Source organism: Cavia porcellus, unplaced genomic scaffold, assembly GCF_034190915.1.
Source record: "Cavia porcellus strain 051 isolate PalLab524CR breed Dunkin Hartley unplaced genomic scaffold, mCavPor4.1 scaffold_6, whole genome shotgun sequence".
In the NCBI taxonomy this organism is placed as follows: Eukaryota; Metazoa; Chordata; class Mammalia; order Rodentia; family Caviidae; genus Cavia; species Cavia porcellus.
The window spans coordinates 102,092,329-102,111,146 of record NW_026947489.1 but is presented as its reverse complement, the minus strand read 5'-3'; the positions used below and the strand labels follow the sequence as shown (position 1 = coordinate 102,111,146).

The window sequence follows — 18,818 nt, the reverse complement described above, 5'->3', positions numbered from 1 at the left end:
TTTATTCACTTACTAACTGATGGACATTTTGTTTCCAGTTTTTTTCATGATTTTGCTTAAGGCTCTGTAAATATTTGTGTTCATGCTCTTAGGTAGATGTATACTTCATATTGAATGTTTAATTTGTAACAAAAGCTTATTTCTGAAATGTTATGCACTGTTGTGCATTCTAGTCACAGTGTGAGAATTCAGTTGTTCTACATCCTTGTTGATACTTAGCAGTTTTTTAAAAACAAATTTTAATAAGTGTCAGGTAGTATCTCTTTGTGGTATTAATTTGCTTTTCTCTAATGATTAATAATATTGAACATCTTTTTATGTGCTTGGTTTCTTAGAAGCTTAATCTGAGATACTTTGTGCAAATAGTATGTGTTTAAGGTTTTGCTACGTACTTACAGGGAGTAGGAATAAAGAATATCCTCAGAGAATAGGCTTTTTATGTTTTTAAAACTTTGTGAGAAGGTGTGTAGTCAGAAAACAAAAGATCTTTGCAGTTTCCTCATCTCTTACTCTAATCACCGAGGATAACCTTCTGAATTTTTAAATATTGTAAATTGTAGGATTACCTTTATTCTATGCAGTTATTGGCCTTAAATCTACTTTAAGGATACTAACTGATAGTTTTATAATAATACCTTACTTTGTATGGTATTTATTATATTTATTATTGTTGTTGTTGTTACAAGTTATAGAGCTTTTTTTTTAGTACCTGGGATCGAACTCAGGACCTCGCGCTTGCCAGGCAGGCACTTACGCTGCTGAGCTAAATCCCAGGTCCTATAGAGCATTTTCAAGAAATTATTTTTCAATATTTAGAAAAGCTGTAATAGAGGATATGTACTTGACATCTTTGAGGATGCTGAGAGTTGGAGACAAGCGGTTTGTAGGATTCCCCACCTGAAAGGACGATTCTTCTGGCCTGGGAGGAGCTGTCTGCAGTGTTGCACTCTTGCACCGCAGGCTACGTCATAGGAAAAGTCTTTAAACAGTTTTAAATGCCCCTAACGTTTTAAAAGTGGTGTGCTTTCGTGTTCAGAGTATTATAGGAATATAATCATTTTAGTTTAAAATTATCATCCTTGCTTTTAAATAAAACACATGGCAACAGATAAACAAGCTCAGATTTGGTAATAGTAGAACATTCAAAACCTGTAAACAAGTCAATTCTATCCCAAGCTGAGTCACCCCCAGTCAGCAGTACCCTACTCACAGGAATAGTAAAGGGTTTGTTCTCCTCCTGAGAATAGTTTTAGTTTCTAAGTTTAAATACCTAAAATATATTTTTGTAACCTATAATCAGTACTAGAACAATTATTAAATGGAGTAAAGTGTAAAGAATATTAGGATAGAAGTGAGAGGAAAAATAGTGCCTTTGCTATTTTAATGCCACAGACATAATCAGCATTAAAAAGTTTCCCATAGGCCTGTATTACTTACCCTAGAAAACCTGTGTTCACGTGTAATTTTGGGCATTTTGGGTTTCTGAATTTCTTTTACTTATATTTGTAAAATTAGGAGCCTGGTCTAATATCAAAAGGATTATCCAGCTTTAAATACAATTTTGTGTCATATGTGATTAGCTATTTAGTTGATTGGCTTTTAACTGTCAGACACGTTAATTGTAGTCAGATATATTGTAAACAGTTTTAAAGTTCTGAAATTTTATTTACATTTTTAGTTTTCTAATAATTCAGTGCTGTTTGTTGCAACAACTAAAAATGAATTATATAAGATCAAAATGATTTAGTAATCTCTATAATACTGTGGGGTTGTGAAAGCTTGTTTCATGAATATTTTAGAAGAAAATGGAATGTGCTTACTTGATGTGCTTACTCTAATGCTAGAACAGGAGATAGGTATTTTTACTAAATTTTGAAAACATACTTTATCCAGGTAAACCTATTATATTGTATTACTTGAGTATTTTTTAATGCTGTATAACTTGAAAACAAATGTTATATATTGACACGCAATTAATGCTACAACAAGTTACTAATTTAAAACCAGAAAATCCAGATGGATATGTAATGGCATATACTTATAATTCTAGCACTTGGGAGGCTGAGGCAGGAAGATGGCAAATTTGGGACTAGCCCAGGCAGTTTGATGATAGAGGAACCTATCCTAAAATAAAAATACATATAAAACAAAAGCTGGGAATGTAGCTTAGTATAAAGACCCTGAATTCAACCTTTGTACTGTAGTAAGTAAACTTAGAAAATCCATATCATGATGTCTCTCCTAGTAACACAAAATTTTTATATAACTTAATCAGTAAAACATAATCCACTTACAATACCTTTATGCAATGAACTAAGCTTTCAGAATAGTATGAATTCTTTTTTAAGGCCACATATGCAGATTTGAATTTAGAAATAAGTTAAAATAGAAGTCTTTGTTACACTTAAAAACTTAGACACTTATAACCAGTTTGTAAAGTCACTTTCTGAAAATTTACTTTAAAGTTTTGAGAGCACACTTACACTTCTCAAAGTATCAGCTTTAACACATTATATGGTTTTTCTGAATGAATATATTTTGTTTGGGGAATCCTGAAAAGATTCATAATTTCCTTCTGTGCTTGTTTATAGTAGTAAAGACAGTAAAACACTTACTCTCATTTCTTAGCTAAGAATCACGCATATTAAGAATTTGCTTATTTTTCTATACATTATGGCTTTCATATTTTTATTACTTTCTACATTTATGTATTCTTGAATCCGTAAAAGTGGAATAGGCTTCTAAAACCCTTTGACATACTTAAGTATATAAACAAGAAGAGCTAATTTATTTTTTAAAAAATACTGATACAAATCCTAGATATCAGAAATAAATTTTTGAGAAATTTGAGCCTTAAAAATATTCTGGGTATAATTTGATAGTGATGGAACACTTGTAATGGAAGCACATTTCTACAAGCACTTTTGAGTTTTTTTGTGGAAAACAGTACCTTACAAACCAAGATATAATTCATGTGCTCATTGTTATAAGGATGTCATTACTTCTAATCCTTGTTAGAGAAAGAAGCCAAAGAAATATGTACACAAACATGTGTAAGTGAAATCTACATTTATCTTTGTCTGTTTTTTTCTATTTATATATATGTATATACTTGAATTGTATGAAAGCCCTTAATGAACAGGCACAGTTTTAGTTTTTTAATTCCAAGAAAGAAATGGAAGTTTATTTCATGTTTATATATTTATACGCATTGTAGTATAACTATGGATAATATGCAAAACTGTTAGAAACTGTGGAGGCACACAGTTTTACTACTTCCACAGATTTACAGTTTAGATTTTTTTTAAGTTTTGGTAAAATATGCAGAACATTACCGTTTTCTGGCAGTACTGCAGATGGGATCCAGGCCTTTGTATGTGCTAGTAGACAAACACTGTGTCACTGAGCTACGACCCCCCCACCAATCTTCACCATTTTTAAGTGTGCAGTTCAGTGGGTTTAGCACATTGTTGTGCTGTCATCAGCATCATGCATCATAAAGCTTTATTCATCTTGTAAAACCAAGGCTGTACCTGTTAAACAGCTCAGTTTCTTCCCTTGCCTTAGCCATCATTCATTCTACTTTCTGTCCATAAATTTCACTTTTTGGTACTTCATATAGATGGAATTAGGTAATAGTGTTTGTCCATTTTGACTGTTAGAGTTTGTGCATATTATGTACTGAGCTCATCCTCTTATCTCCCTTTTGTTTTTTCCAGTTCTGGTATTAAACCCAGGGCCTCAAACTTGCTAAGCAAATACTTTACCTGATCTATTGTGACACTGATCGATGTGTCTGTTTCTGTATTGGTACCATACAGTCTTCCCCACTATATCTAAATAATAGATCTTGAAATCGGGCATCTTGTGTCTTCCCACTTTATTCTTTTAGTGAGTCCCTTTTGGCATTCTAGTTCCTTTGCTTTTCCTTGTAAATTTTAGAATAATCTTGTCAATTAAGTTACAAAAAGTTCTTCCTCAGATTTGACCTCACTGTGGTTTGAGTGTTTGTTCTAAAACTTATGTTGAAATTTAGTTACTGTTGTCAGAATACTGGACAATGTTTAGGTCATGAAAATTCTACCTCCCTTTACTTATATTTGTAAAATTAGGAGCCTGGTCTAATATCAAAAGGATTATCCAACTTTAAATACAATTTAGACTAAAGGGATTTTCACAGGAATGGGTTCATTGTCTAGAAATGAATTCACACGTACATGCACGAATATACACACATGCCCACTTTGCTGTCTCTCTTGCCCTCTTTTTGCCTTCCTGCCACGTTATAAGAAGGCCCTTAGCAGATGCTATTGTCTTCCTAACCTTCAAGCCAAAAAAACCTGTTCTATGAATTACTGAGTCTCGTGTACTCCTTAGTAGCAGCATATAACAGATCAAGATAGACCTGTGTAATTATTTAGGAAGCATTGGTATCTTTGCTGAGCTTTTCTGTGTAAGACTAGACAGTGTGACTCTTATTTTTAGATCTCTTACTTGACTGATCAGAGGACACACTTTTCTGATTCATTTCTTTTAGGCTTGGTGAAATTTATTTTATGGTCCAGGATATGGTTTTATGTTTTTACTCATGTTTGTTGGGATGCTTTATAAATGTTCATAAAATCCTGTTGTTTTATGGTAACATTGGGAATTTCTGTATTCTTAGTGATTTTCTGTCTGGTTGTTCAAGCACTGTTGGACAGAGGAGGTGTTGAAATTTCACAGCCTGGCTTGTAGATTTGCCTTTCAGTTTCATCAGTTTTGACGTCACACATTTTGCAGCTCTGTCAGTTGGTTCATGCACATTTAGGATTGGTGTATTTTCTTGTCTGATAACTTTTGTTCATTCTGAAGTCTGCTTTTAATTTTTAAAAAATTAACCTATTGCTTCTTTGTTATTGATAAATATATGGTGTATTTTCCGTCCCTTTCATACAAAATATTTCGCATGAAGTCTATGTGCCAAATGTAAATTTACAGAAATATGTATTTGATACATATATCATACATTCTACACGTAGAAACACATATGTATGATTCTACATGAAGTACGTGAGTATAAATATGTATCAAGTTTCTTATGTATTTATGAGACAGGGTCTTATGTAATTTAGGATGGCTTTAAACTTAACTGTATAAGCTAGACTGACTTCACAGTCATGGCAGTCCTGCCTCAGCCTCTCTAGTGCTGGGGTTACAAGCGTGCACCACCATGCTCAATACTGTGTTGAGTAGGGTGTTTTGTTTTATTTTGCTTTGTTTTATTTGAGACAGGGTCTCACATGTAGTGCAGTTTGGCCTTCAATTCACTGTACAGCCCAGGCTCTCCTTGAACTCACAGTGATCCTCCTGCCTCAGCCTCCTAGGATTACAGGCATGAACCACCATGCCTGGATTATATTGAGTTTCTTTAAGGCAGAATATGTTGTTTTTAATCCAGTCTGCCAATCTGTCTTTTAATTGTGTATTTGTACCATTTACATTCCATATCATGATTTGTTATAGTTTGTGTGTCCTTTTTTTTCCTGTATTTTTCTTTTCTGTGAATTACTTACACATTTTTAAAAATTGTTTTGATTAATCTGTAGTATTTGTTATACTTTTTATGCAATATTAAAAGTGATTTCTTCAGATATTACATTTGACATCATAGTCTACTAGTATTATTTTACTATTTTCAAGAAAAAAATATCTTTTTACTGACCTGTGTTTATACTGTGATTGTGCTAAATATTTCCTTACCTATATTTATTACCACATCAGGCAGTGTTTTAATTTGTACTTTTAACTTTTGAGTACTTACAATTTCAAGAGAAGAAACTTGTATTTTATTATAATTTTGCTTAATGTGGTCTTTATTACTGTTTTTCTAAGATCCTTTCTTTGTTAGAAAACTTCCTTTGAGTAGTTTCACTGAAGCCATTTTTAATATTTTCCTTCATTTGAGAAAGTCATGGATTTTGCTTGATTACTAACATGGTTCCTGAAGGGTAATTTTGCTAGATATAGCATTTTGGGTTGGCAGTTATTTTCTGCAAACAACTAAAAACTATTGTATGACGTCTGCTGGCCTCTGCAATTTCTGGTTAAGAGAGCTGTCTCAGGGCTTGGGACAGCATAAGAGAGCAGCATAAGCGCCTGCCTTGCAAGCAGACAGTCGTGAGTTCGGTCCCCAGTACCGATAAAAAAGGAAAAAGACAAAAAAAAAAAAAAAAAAGCTGTCTCCCTTTTCTGTTCTTTTCTTTTTTCTTTCTAATTTTATACTTTCTAGTACTGTTGTCTTCAAATTCATTAATCTTTTCATAAGCAGTGTTCAGTCTGTCCATCCCATCCATTTTATGTTCATCTCAAGTAGTACTTTTCATTTGTAGAAACTTCAGTTTTGAAAAAAATCTTTCAGGATTTTTCTTAACATACAGTCTTCCAGTCTTTAAATACAGAATATGGTTATAAATTTTTATGTGCTAATTTTGTCTTCTGTATCATTTCTGTTAGTTTTTATTCATTGAGTTTTGCCATGTTCTAGGTCATCGTTTTTGCCCCTTTTCATGTCTGCTTATTTTCAGGTGGATACCAGGCATTGTGAATCTTAACCTTGATTGGCATTAGGTATTTTTATTCTTGTAAATAAATATACTAAAATTTCTTTTTAATTATGCACAGTTAGTTTACTTATAACAATTTAGTCCTATTCAAATTTGCCTTTATGCTTTGGAAAGGTTGGAATTACAGCCTTTAGATTTGTGCTTCATTTGGTACCATTAAGTACTCTTTTGCTTTGATGCCTTGTGAATTAGGAGATTTTGTTTAATTCTCTTTGCTAGGAACCTGTGTGTTCTCCAGGGATTCTTTCCTGCACCTTGTTCCTTTATCTCAGTTTTTTCATAGACTTTTGCTAAGTATTCAGCTGAGTATTCCAAGCACATGCCTCTGCAAAGCTCAGTGACTTGCTCTTTAAGCAACTTTCTCCTGTCCTGTATCTGCCCTGTAAATCATAGTTGAACTTCCTTCCCTTATCTTTTGAACTCTCCGTTTCTTTGCAGCTGAAGGAGTGCTTGGTTCTTTCTGAATTCTCCTTCCCTCCACTGCAGGTTGGAAAGTGTCTCACCTTGTTCGCCTTTGCTTTCACAGGAATCATTATCCTGTGTTGCCTGTGGTTCAATGTTAAAAATTATTGTTTCATATATTTCATATAAGTTACTAGGTGTTTAAGAGAAACAGTAAGCCCAGTGTGCTGCATCATCTTGTCTAAAGAGTGGAATGTTTTTGGAGATAGAGAATAAATAAAATATTAGCAAGTGTCAGGTGCTATAAGAACTGTGGGGAAATCTGAGTAAGGAAAGGAGGTAAGTACCAAGGAAATTGTGATTTTTAAGTGCAATGGTAAGAGAAGATGTCTCCTGACTGACAGTTTCAGTTACCTTTCAATAATCTAGTGACTTTTGCTTAAAGATACGCAATTTGGGCAAGGCAGGGCTGTGGCAGCTTGTTTGTGCCATGCTAAGGTGCTACAATAATCTGAAGGCATCCTCCATCAAATGTGTGGTGGCTGATGCAGTTTGGGGTCCCATTTGGGCCACAATTGGTACAGCTGCACGGGTATTTCCTTTTGTCTTCTTGGCTTACTGACGCCGTAGTAGCTAGGTTCTCAGGCAAGGATTGAGCACCAGCCAGCAGTTCTAAACCAGGAAACACAAGGAGTCACTAAGACTGGTCTGCAGTAAAAATGGAGTTGAATTGGACTCTTTCTTTTGCTGGGAGTCGTGTCAAAGAATTTATGGACGTATTTCAGAGCCACCACAGAGATATTTGAGTCAAGGAAGTAAGACTGTCCAGAGAAAAGTGGCTAGGTGCACTGTACAGAAATGTGAAGACCCTGAGGGTGGTGGACGCCTGAGAGTTTAGCTTTATTCGTGTTTTAGTTCCAACTGTGCAGTGTAGCCTCCTTTACAAGGGCTTTGTTTGCTGCTTTTAAGTGCCTAGAACAGTTTTGACAGCTGGTGGCAGTTAGTACTATGTTGTCAGAAAAACAGCCAACATTCTGTATCAGAAATCCTAAAAATGTCTTCATGATCTTTGATCTACTAATTCTTTCTTTGAGAATTATAATCAAGAAAAATTGTTCAGATAAGCAGTTCTGTAGTAATGTGGTGTTGCTTTGATTCCTATTAATAGCAGTTTAGTTGACTAAATCATGGTTTATCTGTAATAGAACAGTGCAGTTTTTACACTAAATGTTTTGGCACGGGAAAGTGAGCATTGAAGGATAAACAGTTTAAATGATCTATAGAAGGATAAAATTTGGCTAGAAATTAACAATCTATAAAATACATCTATAGAATAGAGAAGGCTCTAATAGTGTGTATGTATATATATATATCAAATTATTAATTGCTGTAGACATTATTTTTAGAGTTGCTTTTCTAAAAAGTATGTACTGCTATTAGAATTACATTCTACTGTAAAAGCAGAATCACTTTTTGAACCAATATCTTGATCTCTTTATTAACCAAAGGAGATGAAGGAGACAAATATGAAAAATAGGAGTACAAAAGGCATAGAATGATATAAAATTAAGATTTTCTGAGAGATTATCTTTTCATTGTTACTGTTTGTTTATTTTGTTAGAAAAGCAATTTATGTAAAAATATTTTGTTAGAAAAATGTTATGCAATAAAGAGATTAATATAAAATAGTTGTAGGGCATAATGTTAAACAAACTTATTTTAAGTATAGCTAATGTGGGAAACCCCAAATTTATAAACTAGCAAAATTAGGAATCTCTTGATTTCCTGTATTGTAAGGAACTGAAGAATTCTCTTTAGTAGACTGAAAATATTTTGTGGCTTATTAGTATATTTGATTTGCACATAATTCTTAAGCCACTTCTTGTGCTTTTTTCCCACATTAATCTTACTCTTTATCACTATACCTTAAGTTTTTAGTAACCACACAAGAGCAAGGAAGGCCTAAGGTAAGATTTACAAGTGCAACTTAGGAATCAAGGCCTAGAATGTATACTCATACTTTTATTAATACATATTTTATCACATAAATGTATTTATGTTAATTGTTCTCATTTTACTATCTTCCTTCTTTCTTTTATAGAAGTAATTTGTAATTCATTTTGTTCTTACATACTTAGGATGTGTTTTGGAGATGCAGACAAAATATCTTTGATGAAATGAAGAAGAAATTTTTACAGGTAGTCTGCTGATGTAATTGCTTTAGTGTGATAATCAGCAGAGCAAATAACAGCATGTTAGTATTTTTATTTAATAACAAAGCATGTCTTTTGGGGGGGTACTGGGGATCAAACTCATGACCTTGCACTTGCTAGGGAGGCACTTAAGTCACTGAGCTAAATCCGTAGCCCAGCAAAGCATGTCTTAAGCTTTATACTTATCTAGTTATTTTATTTCTATCCTTTTTAACAGTATGAAAGTCATCTTAATGAATTTGTGTCTGACAGGCTCTTATTTATAACAAGTGTATAGAGAAACCTTTTGTTTTGATTTTTGATATGGTGTTTATTGTTTATGGGCATTTGTTTTGCAGACCTTTTGTGGGATAGTAATAGTGCTAGAAATTAAATAATTTACAAAATTATAACCTAAAACCTTATTTGAAGAATTAAAGCTGTTACCTTCTTGACAGCATTGTGTGATTACTGACATCAACTTCCTTTATGGAATAACTGTTTCTTTAGGTCCCTTGAGCCTCAAGTTTTTTTCTCCCCCAACATCCCCTGTTAATTTCTTCCATGTTGCTCAATGTGGCAAGAGATTAGTTAGGAAAAGGTACCATAAGTAGCATCAGAGTTGGCTGGGTTAGGGAGGGTTGGAGAGAGAATCTTAAAAATAAAACATTTCTTTCATGTAATTTAGTGCCCATGTACAGGAATTGTCACCTATTAAAACCTAAATGAAATTTTATAAATTTCTGTCAGCAAAAATGCATACTATCAAGTTTTTCTTTTAATCTGTGGAAGTGTACTAATAATGAATACTCTTAAGACTTAATTTCTTAGCTCAAATTAGCTTCTGTCCCCAAAATGTACTGTGCATGTATATATTTAAGTTTACAACCATATTATTCTTTCTAATGTTTTGGAAAGAGAGACAGTCTTGAGAGAAAAACAGATTACCTTACTGAATGTAGAAGTTAAAAAAATGGTCTTTCATAATATTTTTTAAAAATCTTGTTTTTTTCTCGGAAAAATCTAATGATAATTTTGTATTTTGTTTAATATTATTTTCTATATGCTGATCACATGTTGAACATGTATCGTCAGTTTTACGCCTTAGTTTGTGTTTTATAATAAGAAATACATAGGAACTATTTTGTAAATAAAAATTATGCTTTCAACACCAGAGAACTCAGATTTGAATTTAGAAATGCTAGAAATGTCAAAACAAGGGGACAGGACAAATTTGCCTTCAGCAGAATTTAAGATTTCTCAGAGCAGTTATCTACAGCAACCACTTCTAACTTTCTTAGCAGCAGGTCTATGCCTGGAAGAATGTGATATGTTTTATGCTTTTAAACCCAGTATGTTTTACCTTTTGTAAAACAAGATTTTGTTGTATTTTTTTTTTTTAAGATTCTTTCTTCAGATTTTGGTTGGAAATTCAGCTTTGTTTCTGCAGTGAGCTTAGACAAACTACAATGTTCAGCATACGCAGTGCTGTATGTAACTGCTGTTGGCTTTATTTCTGGTCTTAGAACTGTGATATTGCCATGAGTTGTTTGTAAAACAAGTTATAATTTTATAATTCACATTGGTTTTTTATATGGCTAGATATTTCTGTATAGAAAGCTTTGTGCCTTTCTGAGAGCTCATCTAGATACAATAAATGGTTTCCTAAGTAGAACACGAGGAGGAAAAGCAAAAAAACAAAAACCTTTGTATTTGTTTTCTTTTTCATTAACTCTTTTGATTAAAAAATTTTGTCCCCTTCCCTAATTTATGATAAATCCCCTAATGTCTTTCCTTAATGTTGGATGTGGTATTTAAATGCCTCCTTCCGCTCCCATCATATCTATCTCAACTGTAATTTGCCTGTTTAAATTTTTCTGCTGTTTTTATCTATTGCTGTGTAACAGCCTGCCCTAAAATTTAGTGATTTAAAAGAACTTAGTTGGTTTAGTCACAATTCTGCGGGGGTGAAATTTAACAAGGGCTCAGCTGTTTATTTCTGCTGCACGTGACATCATACTTGGCTCTAGTGGGCTGGTGGGTGGCTTTGAATGCCATGTCCAAGAAGGCTTTTCTCATATGTCAGACACTTGGGTGCTTCCACTGAGTGGCCACCTTCTCTGCATGGTTACTGGGGCTTCCACTCAGCATGTTGATCCCAGTGTAATTGGATTTCTTACGCACTGACTAGTTTGTAATAGGGAAGCCTCTTGAGAAGTACTAGAGCAGAGCTTGCTGGTTTCTTAAGGCCCAGCTGTAAGTTTATACATTATCACTTTTTTCAGAGTCTGCTGGTCACATGATCAGCCATACTGGGGGGAGAAAGGGAAAAGAGGAACAAAGAGTATTTAGCCATGTATAGTCCTCCTGAAAGATATTACTGTTTTTTTCTTGGGGCATAAATGGTATAAATCTGGAGTAGAGCCTCAAAGAAATTAAGGTAGCAACCCTGATTTCCCAGTTCTAAGAAACATTCTTTTAAATTTACTTATTACATACTTAATTTATATTGTAGAGGACTTTCTCTATTGAAAAACTGTTATAAGATTATTAGTATATTTTGTATCTTATGATGGAATAAAAATTTTCTTATCAGCCTCCAAATTGGATGTGGGAAAAGAGGAAATTTAGTTGGCAGTACTGATTCTGAAAAGTTGATGAAATCTGTGGATGTGGCCACCTGTTAGATTAAATTAGGGTTGAAATAAAGAATGGTCCAAAATACTGGGTATAAAATAATAATTTATGAGTGGCTAGCTTACAGCTTTAAAAAAGCATTTTATTTATTTGTTTAAGTAATTCTAGAATTCAAGTGTAAAATTAATCAGTCTAGACATTTTTGTACAAAGTTTTACATAGGTGTTCATCATAGAAATATTTTTAAAAGTGTAATAAAGTCTGACTTAAGAGTATAATAGAATTGCAATTAATTCATGTAGTAAAAACACTCCTCAGCTGTTTAAATGATGAGTTAGGTGAGTAGAGCATGACAAGAAAATATTTCACAATATATTTATAAATAAGAAAAAAGTTGCACAACATGTATATTTTTTGGGTTATTTTGCTGTTTTGTTTTTGCTGTGCTAAACTGAGCTACCTCCCTAGGCCATACTATAAGCATTCTACTTTAGTGTTTGACTAAGAAATCTGCAGGTCTGTGGTATGCAGGGAAAAAAACCCCAGAAGAATATGCAGGGGTGAGTGAGTGAGTCAGTTGGTTTGTTTGTTTTTGCAATACTACAAACTTGGCATTGAGCTATGTGCCTTTAGCAGGGTTTAGGATTTTTCAGAGCAGTTATCTACATCAACCACTTTTGAATGTTCTTAGCAGCAGGTCTCTCCATGGAAGAATATGATGTGTTTTATACTTTTAAACCCAGTATGTTTTACCTTTAAAAACCAAAGTTTGGTTGTATTTTTCTTTTCTTTTCTTTTTTTCCCCCTCCTTTTTTTGAGATGGGTCTTACTAAGTTTCCCAGGCTGGAATTCGGGAGCTTCTTGCCTCAGTTTCCCAGATTGTTGGGAGTACAAGTGTGACTACAACAAGATGTTAATAGTTATCTCTTGAGTCGTAGAATTAGAAGTCATTTTCCTATTTTTCTTTATAGTCTTACTAGTTTTTTTTTAAAAGAAACAACATAATTGTATGTACAGAAAAATAACACTGTTATTAAAAAAAATAAAAGGCACACATGAAATTAAACTTTGTGTTTACTGTTGCACGAATCCTACAGGTACAATTGTATGGAAGAAAAAGAGTCTAGAATGCTTACACTTTGCACTCAACATATTTAGGGAAAGAACCAGGAACTGATCAAGTCTGGCCATATGACGTTGCCACATTACCATTGTTAAGTACATGGCCCTACAGCACTTGTGATTTCCACTTTCTTAGGTAGGATCCTCTTCCTTGCCATCAACTCTAACTTGTCTGAAGCTTTAAAATTTTGCTACAAAGTATTTTATACCAAGAACACTTGTTTTATTCAAACCTGATCTACCTTTGCAGTACATACTACTATACTACTATACTTACTACTATACTACTATATAATTCAGTATATAAAAGTGGTTGTTGAAAGTATTTTGAGTTGTTCACTCTGTCAACCAGAGTTTTTAAAAAATGGTCCATTTTGCATTTCTTAGTTTAGGATTTAAATATTAATACACACTTTGGTACAGGCTTTTTTCCCCCTAAGAAAAACATATTAGTAATGTTCTTTTTTACTTTTTTCTTATAGAAATGAATTCTTGTTATTTTTAATTTTATAATTTAAAAATAAATGGGCTACTGTTGGTAAATATTTTGATTTGTCTAAAATGTGGTGCTAACCAATCTGTTTTAAATATTCTTTAATAGCAACTTATTTGTGTTCTAAATTGAGTTAACCTTATTTTATATGCTCCTTTGGAAGCCCAAAATTTTTATATTGCAGAAACAAAGTATAATTGGATTACTTCATCAAACAAACTAAAAACTTTGTGGCTGTCCTGTTTTCAGTACTAGTCAATAATTATTTTTAAATGGATAATAGAAACAACAAAAAGTTGGGGTTGATTTTGTTGAAAGAAAGAAATTAATTCTTGGGTTCAGTTCATGTGTTTGTAGTGCCCGATATAAAGATAGTAAGAGTTTCCACATCTGACTTCCATCACCAGATTTGTATAGTAGAAATACTATTCTGAATGAAGGAATACAAGATTGAAAAAATCAAACTTAGCAGGAACCCATTGCCATCATTTTGATGAGATATTCTGATTGTTGCAGGCCAAAATAAAGAAACGTTCAAAGGATATCTAGAAGGTAGAATTGGTAGGGTTTGATGGTGGTGGTGGATGCAGAAAAGAGATAACATGAGAGGATGTTCATCTTAGCTGTCTGGTTTTAGAAGCTGGGCAGATGATGATGCTAGTCATTGAGATGGCCATTACAAGAGGAGGAAAAGGGAAAAAAAATTCCTCTACTTAAGTATTTGATGTAGTTCAGTATACCACTGCCGTGAAAGGTGGAAAAATAATGTTTTTCAAGAGCTTCAGAAAGAGCAAGCTTATTTGAGAAATTCTCCTTTTAAAAATGTTTGTCTTTGTATGTGTGTGTGTGTGTGTGTTTGAGACAGGGTCTCACTATGTAGTTCGGGCTGGCCTTGAGCTCACTTTGTAGCCTAGGCTGGTTTTGAACTCGCAATGATGTTCCTGCCTCAGCCTCCCGAGTGCTGGGATTACAGGCATGAGCCACCATGCCCGGCTAAAAATGTTTGTCTTGTTAATCACTGAATTGTGCACTAGACAAAAAAAGAGAATTTGTGACCCTGATTTGTTTCTAGGCTGACAATTGAAAAGTTGTTGTTGGTCCCCCCACCCCCTTATTTTTCCTTCTCTTCTTGGCTGATCTATTTGGATAAGTTTGTCAGCTCCCAACACATTGATAAATGAATGCTTTTAGGCATTAGTTTATGGGTACAGCAGCATGAACGTTATACCTGGTTATCTATATCCTTAGTTATAGAGTTTATAATCTTTAGTCCTCACCTCACTTCTACAAAATTCCCTTCCTTTCCTCAGGAGACCCTAAAATCTATCGTTTGACTGTCCTAGCCTGGTAATGACACATTTCGAGGGATTAGATTTTGTAATATTGATTCCGAAATGGGCCCCAGTTTTTACAAAACAAACATACATAGTGTTTATATGTTTGATATATGCATCGGAGTATGTTTCAGATATACTATTAGTACTGAATGGGTACTTTGTGAGTTCTAATACATTTAATTATAAATTTTATGGTAATTAGAGTCTTACTGTTTTCCTTTAAAGATAAATAATACTTAAAATGTGTTTTTAAATTTCAGATAGAAAATGCTGCTGAAGAACCTAGAGTCTTATGTATAATACAAGATACTACTAATTCAAAGACAGTGAATGAACGGATCGCTTTAAATTTACCAGCATCTACTCCAGTCAGAAAGCTCTTCGAAGATGTAGCCAACAAAGTAGGCTACATAAATGGAACCTTTGATTTGGTGTGGGGAAATGGAATCAGTACTGCTGATATGGTAAACCCCCAGTTTAAAGCATCTCCCCTAAGCTGCCAGTACTATAATTATAGCCATTATTGTTGTTGTTGTCACTAATGATTATGGTAAATCCTGGCTGTTGTGGTGCCTTTAGTATCATAATAACTACAGTAAGAACCTGTGTGCATCTCAGTACTTAGATCCCTCTTCCCTCTGCTTCCATTCTGGATTCAGCTTTTGTTGTCCAAAAGTTTGCATAATGCCATGTCATCTGTTCTTTCATGTTTGAAAGGAGCTATTATAATGCGGTGTTTACTTTTATATTTTTCAATGAAAAAGTGTCAATCACACATTTTGGACATAAAAGCAAGTAATACATACTTCAGTGTTAACTGAAATTATCTTTCGGTGGTTTTTATTTCTTGGTATTTGTGTTTTTAAGGGCTGGGAATTTAGCTTAGCAGTGCAGCACCTGCCTGACAAGTGCAAGGTTGTGTTTGATTCCCAGTACAAAAAATTAATAAAATAAATAGAAAGAAATAAAGGCAATACAGGATGATCTGACACATTGGCGTTCTTCTTTGGATTTATATTTGTGTCTAGATATATTTCTGGATAACTGTGTATAAACATGTAGCTCTTACTATCAAGTTTAATAAATAGTTTTTAAAGACTGCAGCCTTCTTAGATACCTTCAATGATATGTTTACTTACTTCAGTCTTCTGATTGTTGATTCCTTAGTCATATATCTTCCTTCATTTGCTGCATTTATTTCTTTCATAATATAGCATTTTCTCATATGTTTAGTAATTCTTGTTTTCTATTCATCTTTGTATTTGAGAATCTCTGTTAACTTCTCTGTGGATGCTGATTAAATTTGCTGTGTTGCATTCCTGATTTTTATGAGGAAAGAATGGGACATGCTGCTGGATATGGTGTGTTTATAATTTGTGCTAGAGTCAGCTAGTTCCTGATTGTGAGGTTGGAGGTGATCAGTACCAAGTCAGACAGCACGCTCAGCCTCACCGGCCACAGAGCCCCTTCTTTCCTCTGGGAGGAAATGGATACTACTGTTGCTTAACCTAAGGTAGAAAGGAAGAGAAACCAAACTTAGCCTTTTCCCGCAGGCTCACTGTAATGGCTCCGAGCTCTGCCTCTTGACCTTGGTCTAGAATTTCTTATTATTCTTTTATCTCCACACAGTTTTTTTCCAAGAATTCTGGGCTGTGTTTTCTTCTAGTTTTGTTTGTTTGTAGAATTGTCCACCTCTTTGTTTTTTAATTCCTCAGAATTTCTGGTTTGCTAACGGCATTCTTTTTTTCCTGCATTGTTGCAGATTTCTCTTTAAAAAACTCTTCTTAGACATTTCTTAGAGCTTGAAGGGGATTATTAGTAGACATGTGTTTAGGTTATCATTGGGTCCAATCCTGCGTTAATATGAAGATAAATAGTTACAACTACTGAAATAAAATCTGAAGAACCTCTGATAGACCTCTTTTTTGGGGCCTTTTTTTTTATATAAAGGAGCTAATCTCACTCATGAGGGCTTCACTTTGAAGACCTCCAAAAAGCCCCATCTCTTAATAATTTTGAAAGGATACCAGCACAGCACTGAGGACATGGCAGGGGCACTGATTTTGCATGAGATGGCAAAGGAGACTGTTGAGTTGGACTTCATCTGTACTATTAGGTTTTTTTTTTTTCATCTCCCATCTTAGTTCACTTTTACTCACCTACTTCCTTGAGAATGTTCTTCAATTACCTTAAATCGTAGCACTCACATTACCTTGTTCTAGTTCTAGTTCAGAAAACTTCTGTCATTGTTGACTACCTACTGCTAAAAAATCACATTCCTTGGTTAGCATTTACAACAAACTGTGATTGGTCCTTTACATCTTTGTAACCTTAACTCTTTTGTGGAAACTTTCAAATTATTTTTATATTGCCCCTTTTTATCTTGTGCCATTGCTGCTTTGTTTTCCAAGAAAATGCTGCTAATGGCAAACAAAATGGTACACATCTCTCTTTGGTATGTGGAGACCATTAAGTTGTCTCCACAAGAGAATCAAAAATGTTTGATGTTCCCTGACTTGCCTTTAAAATCGTATTTTGCTGTCTATTTCATAATATATACAGTATGTGAATTTTTAAAAAATGCAGAACTACTGTTTTAAAGTAGTTAACTTTTCTCTCAGTATTGACCAATATGTTGATATTCCCAGCAAGATATAGAAAGATAAACAGTAATCTTAAGATTTGAATATTTCCTGGCATACTACCACATAATTTTTGGAGTTGCCTCTTCTTTTTCAGTGTAAAAGGATAGTTTTAAATTGTCATGTGTCTTCATACATCCTGTTTATCTTTGAGAAGCCTTACTTAATGTTTCATCATGCCACTTTGGAAGCAATTTCTTCTTCTTTGAAGTTCATTGCACTTGTCGTTTGGCCATAAGACTTAACATGGTCTCCTCTTACTGTAGTCACTCATTTGTGTCTTCCCGTTTGGCAGACTGTATTTTGATGGCAGGAATCTCAGTACTGTTTTATGTCCTGCATAGTCTTCAGAGACATTCTTTTATGATAACTTCAAGTAGCTCTACGTTGGGATACCCGTTTCTCCTCAGGATAGCTTCATTGCCGCATTCCCACTTGCCTGCTACATATTGCTACATGTATGCTTGTTTTTACCTTCTTGCTACTTGAGCAGCCCTCTAAATACCACTCATTTAGCTGCCAGCCATATCAACTCACAGACATGTTTATGGAAGTAAAATCTGTGTATTCCACCTCTGTCGTCTGATCTTCTATGTCTTGCCAGAGGATTTAAAGGGCTCAGCTATACCTTCGCTCCGTCCATGTGGGTCCTCATAGCCTTAGGTTTTCTGTGTCCCATTTTTTTTATGGATTTCAGAATGTGAGGTAAAGTTAAGAGATATAAAAGTTTTGTTATTTACTCAACACTTATTTTGCACTTAGTATATTCTTCATACCAGGTATAACTGAATAACTGAATATTTGAATTTTTAAATTGTTGCAGTAAAAAATACTTTGCCTCTTTTAGTCCCATTCTGGACACTTTCTGAAGCGGTTCTGGAAGTCCTCCTCCTATGGGGTTAATGGCAGTGTGTCTCTTACTGTAATAAAATTTTTAATTTAAACAAATGCATCATGTATTTTGTTTACTTTTTGCATTATTCCTAACTCTGTACCAATAATACTTTAATTAGTCTTAATTAACTTCTGAGGTATTTGCTGTTGCAACCTCATAGGTGAGGAAGCAGTCATGGGAAAGTGAAATTCTAAAAGCCTAAATTTACATAGATAATAAGTAGTAGGATCTCTTAAAATTCAATTTTTTTGGGATAATTTCCCAACAAAACTATTTCCATAAAATGAATCTTTTTAAGGAGACATCATCTCTGTTCTTGATGTAACAAAATGTTTTAAAACAGAACAAGAAGATACTCGTATTTTGTCTCTTATTTTTCTCAGCAGTGTTTCAGAGTATGAATAAGTAATCAGTAGAGCTCACCGTTCTGTTTCTCATGCACCAGTGGGAACGTGCATGTCAGAATAACAACCACATAAATGAGTTAGATGAA

The 18,818-nt window shown here is 34.0% G+C and overlaps 1 protein-coding gene across 4 annotated transcripts in view; it reads left to right on the top strand.

Moving 5' to 3' along the window:
• Usp47 (ubiquitin specific peptidase 47) overlaps positions 1-18,818 on the top strand; it is a 100,100-nt gene that overhangs the window by 13,372 nt on the left and 67,910 nt on the right. The window contains exons 2-3 of one of the 4 annotated variants that reach the window (XM_013148075.3): positions 9,146-9,205; positions 15,049-15,252. The exons of 1 other annotated variant lie outside the window; for it this stretch is intronic. In XM_013148075.3, coding sequence (XP_013003529.1) covers positions 9,146-9,205; positions 15,049-15,252 — 264 coding nt within the window. Of the gene's footprint in view, positions 1-9,145; positions 9,206-12,959; positions 13,095-15,048; positions 15,253-18,818 lie in introns of those variants that run through there. 2 more of the 4 variants (XM_063251903.1, XM_003465756.5) reach the window with 2 other exon arrangements.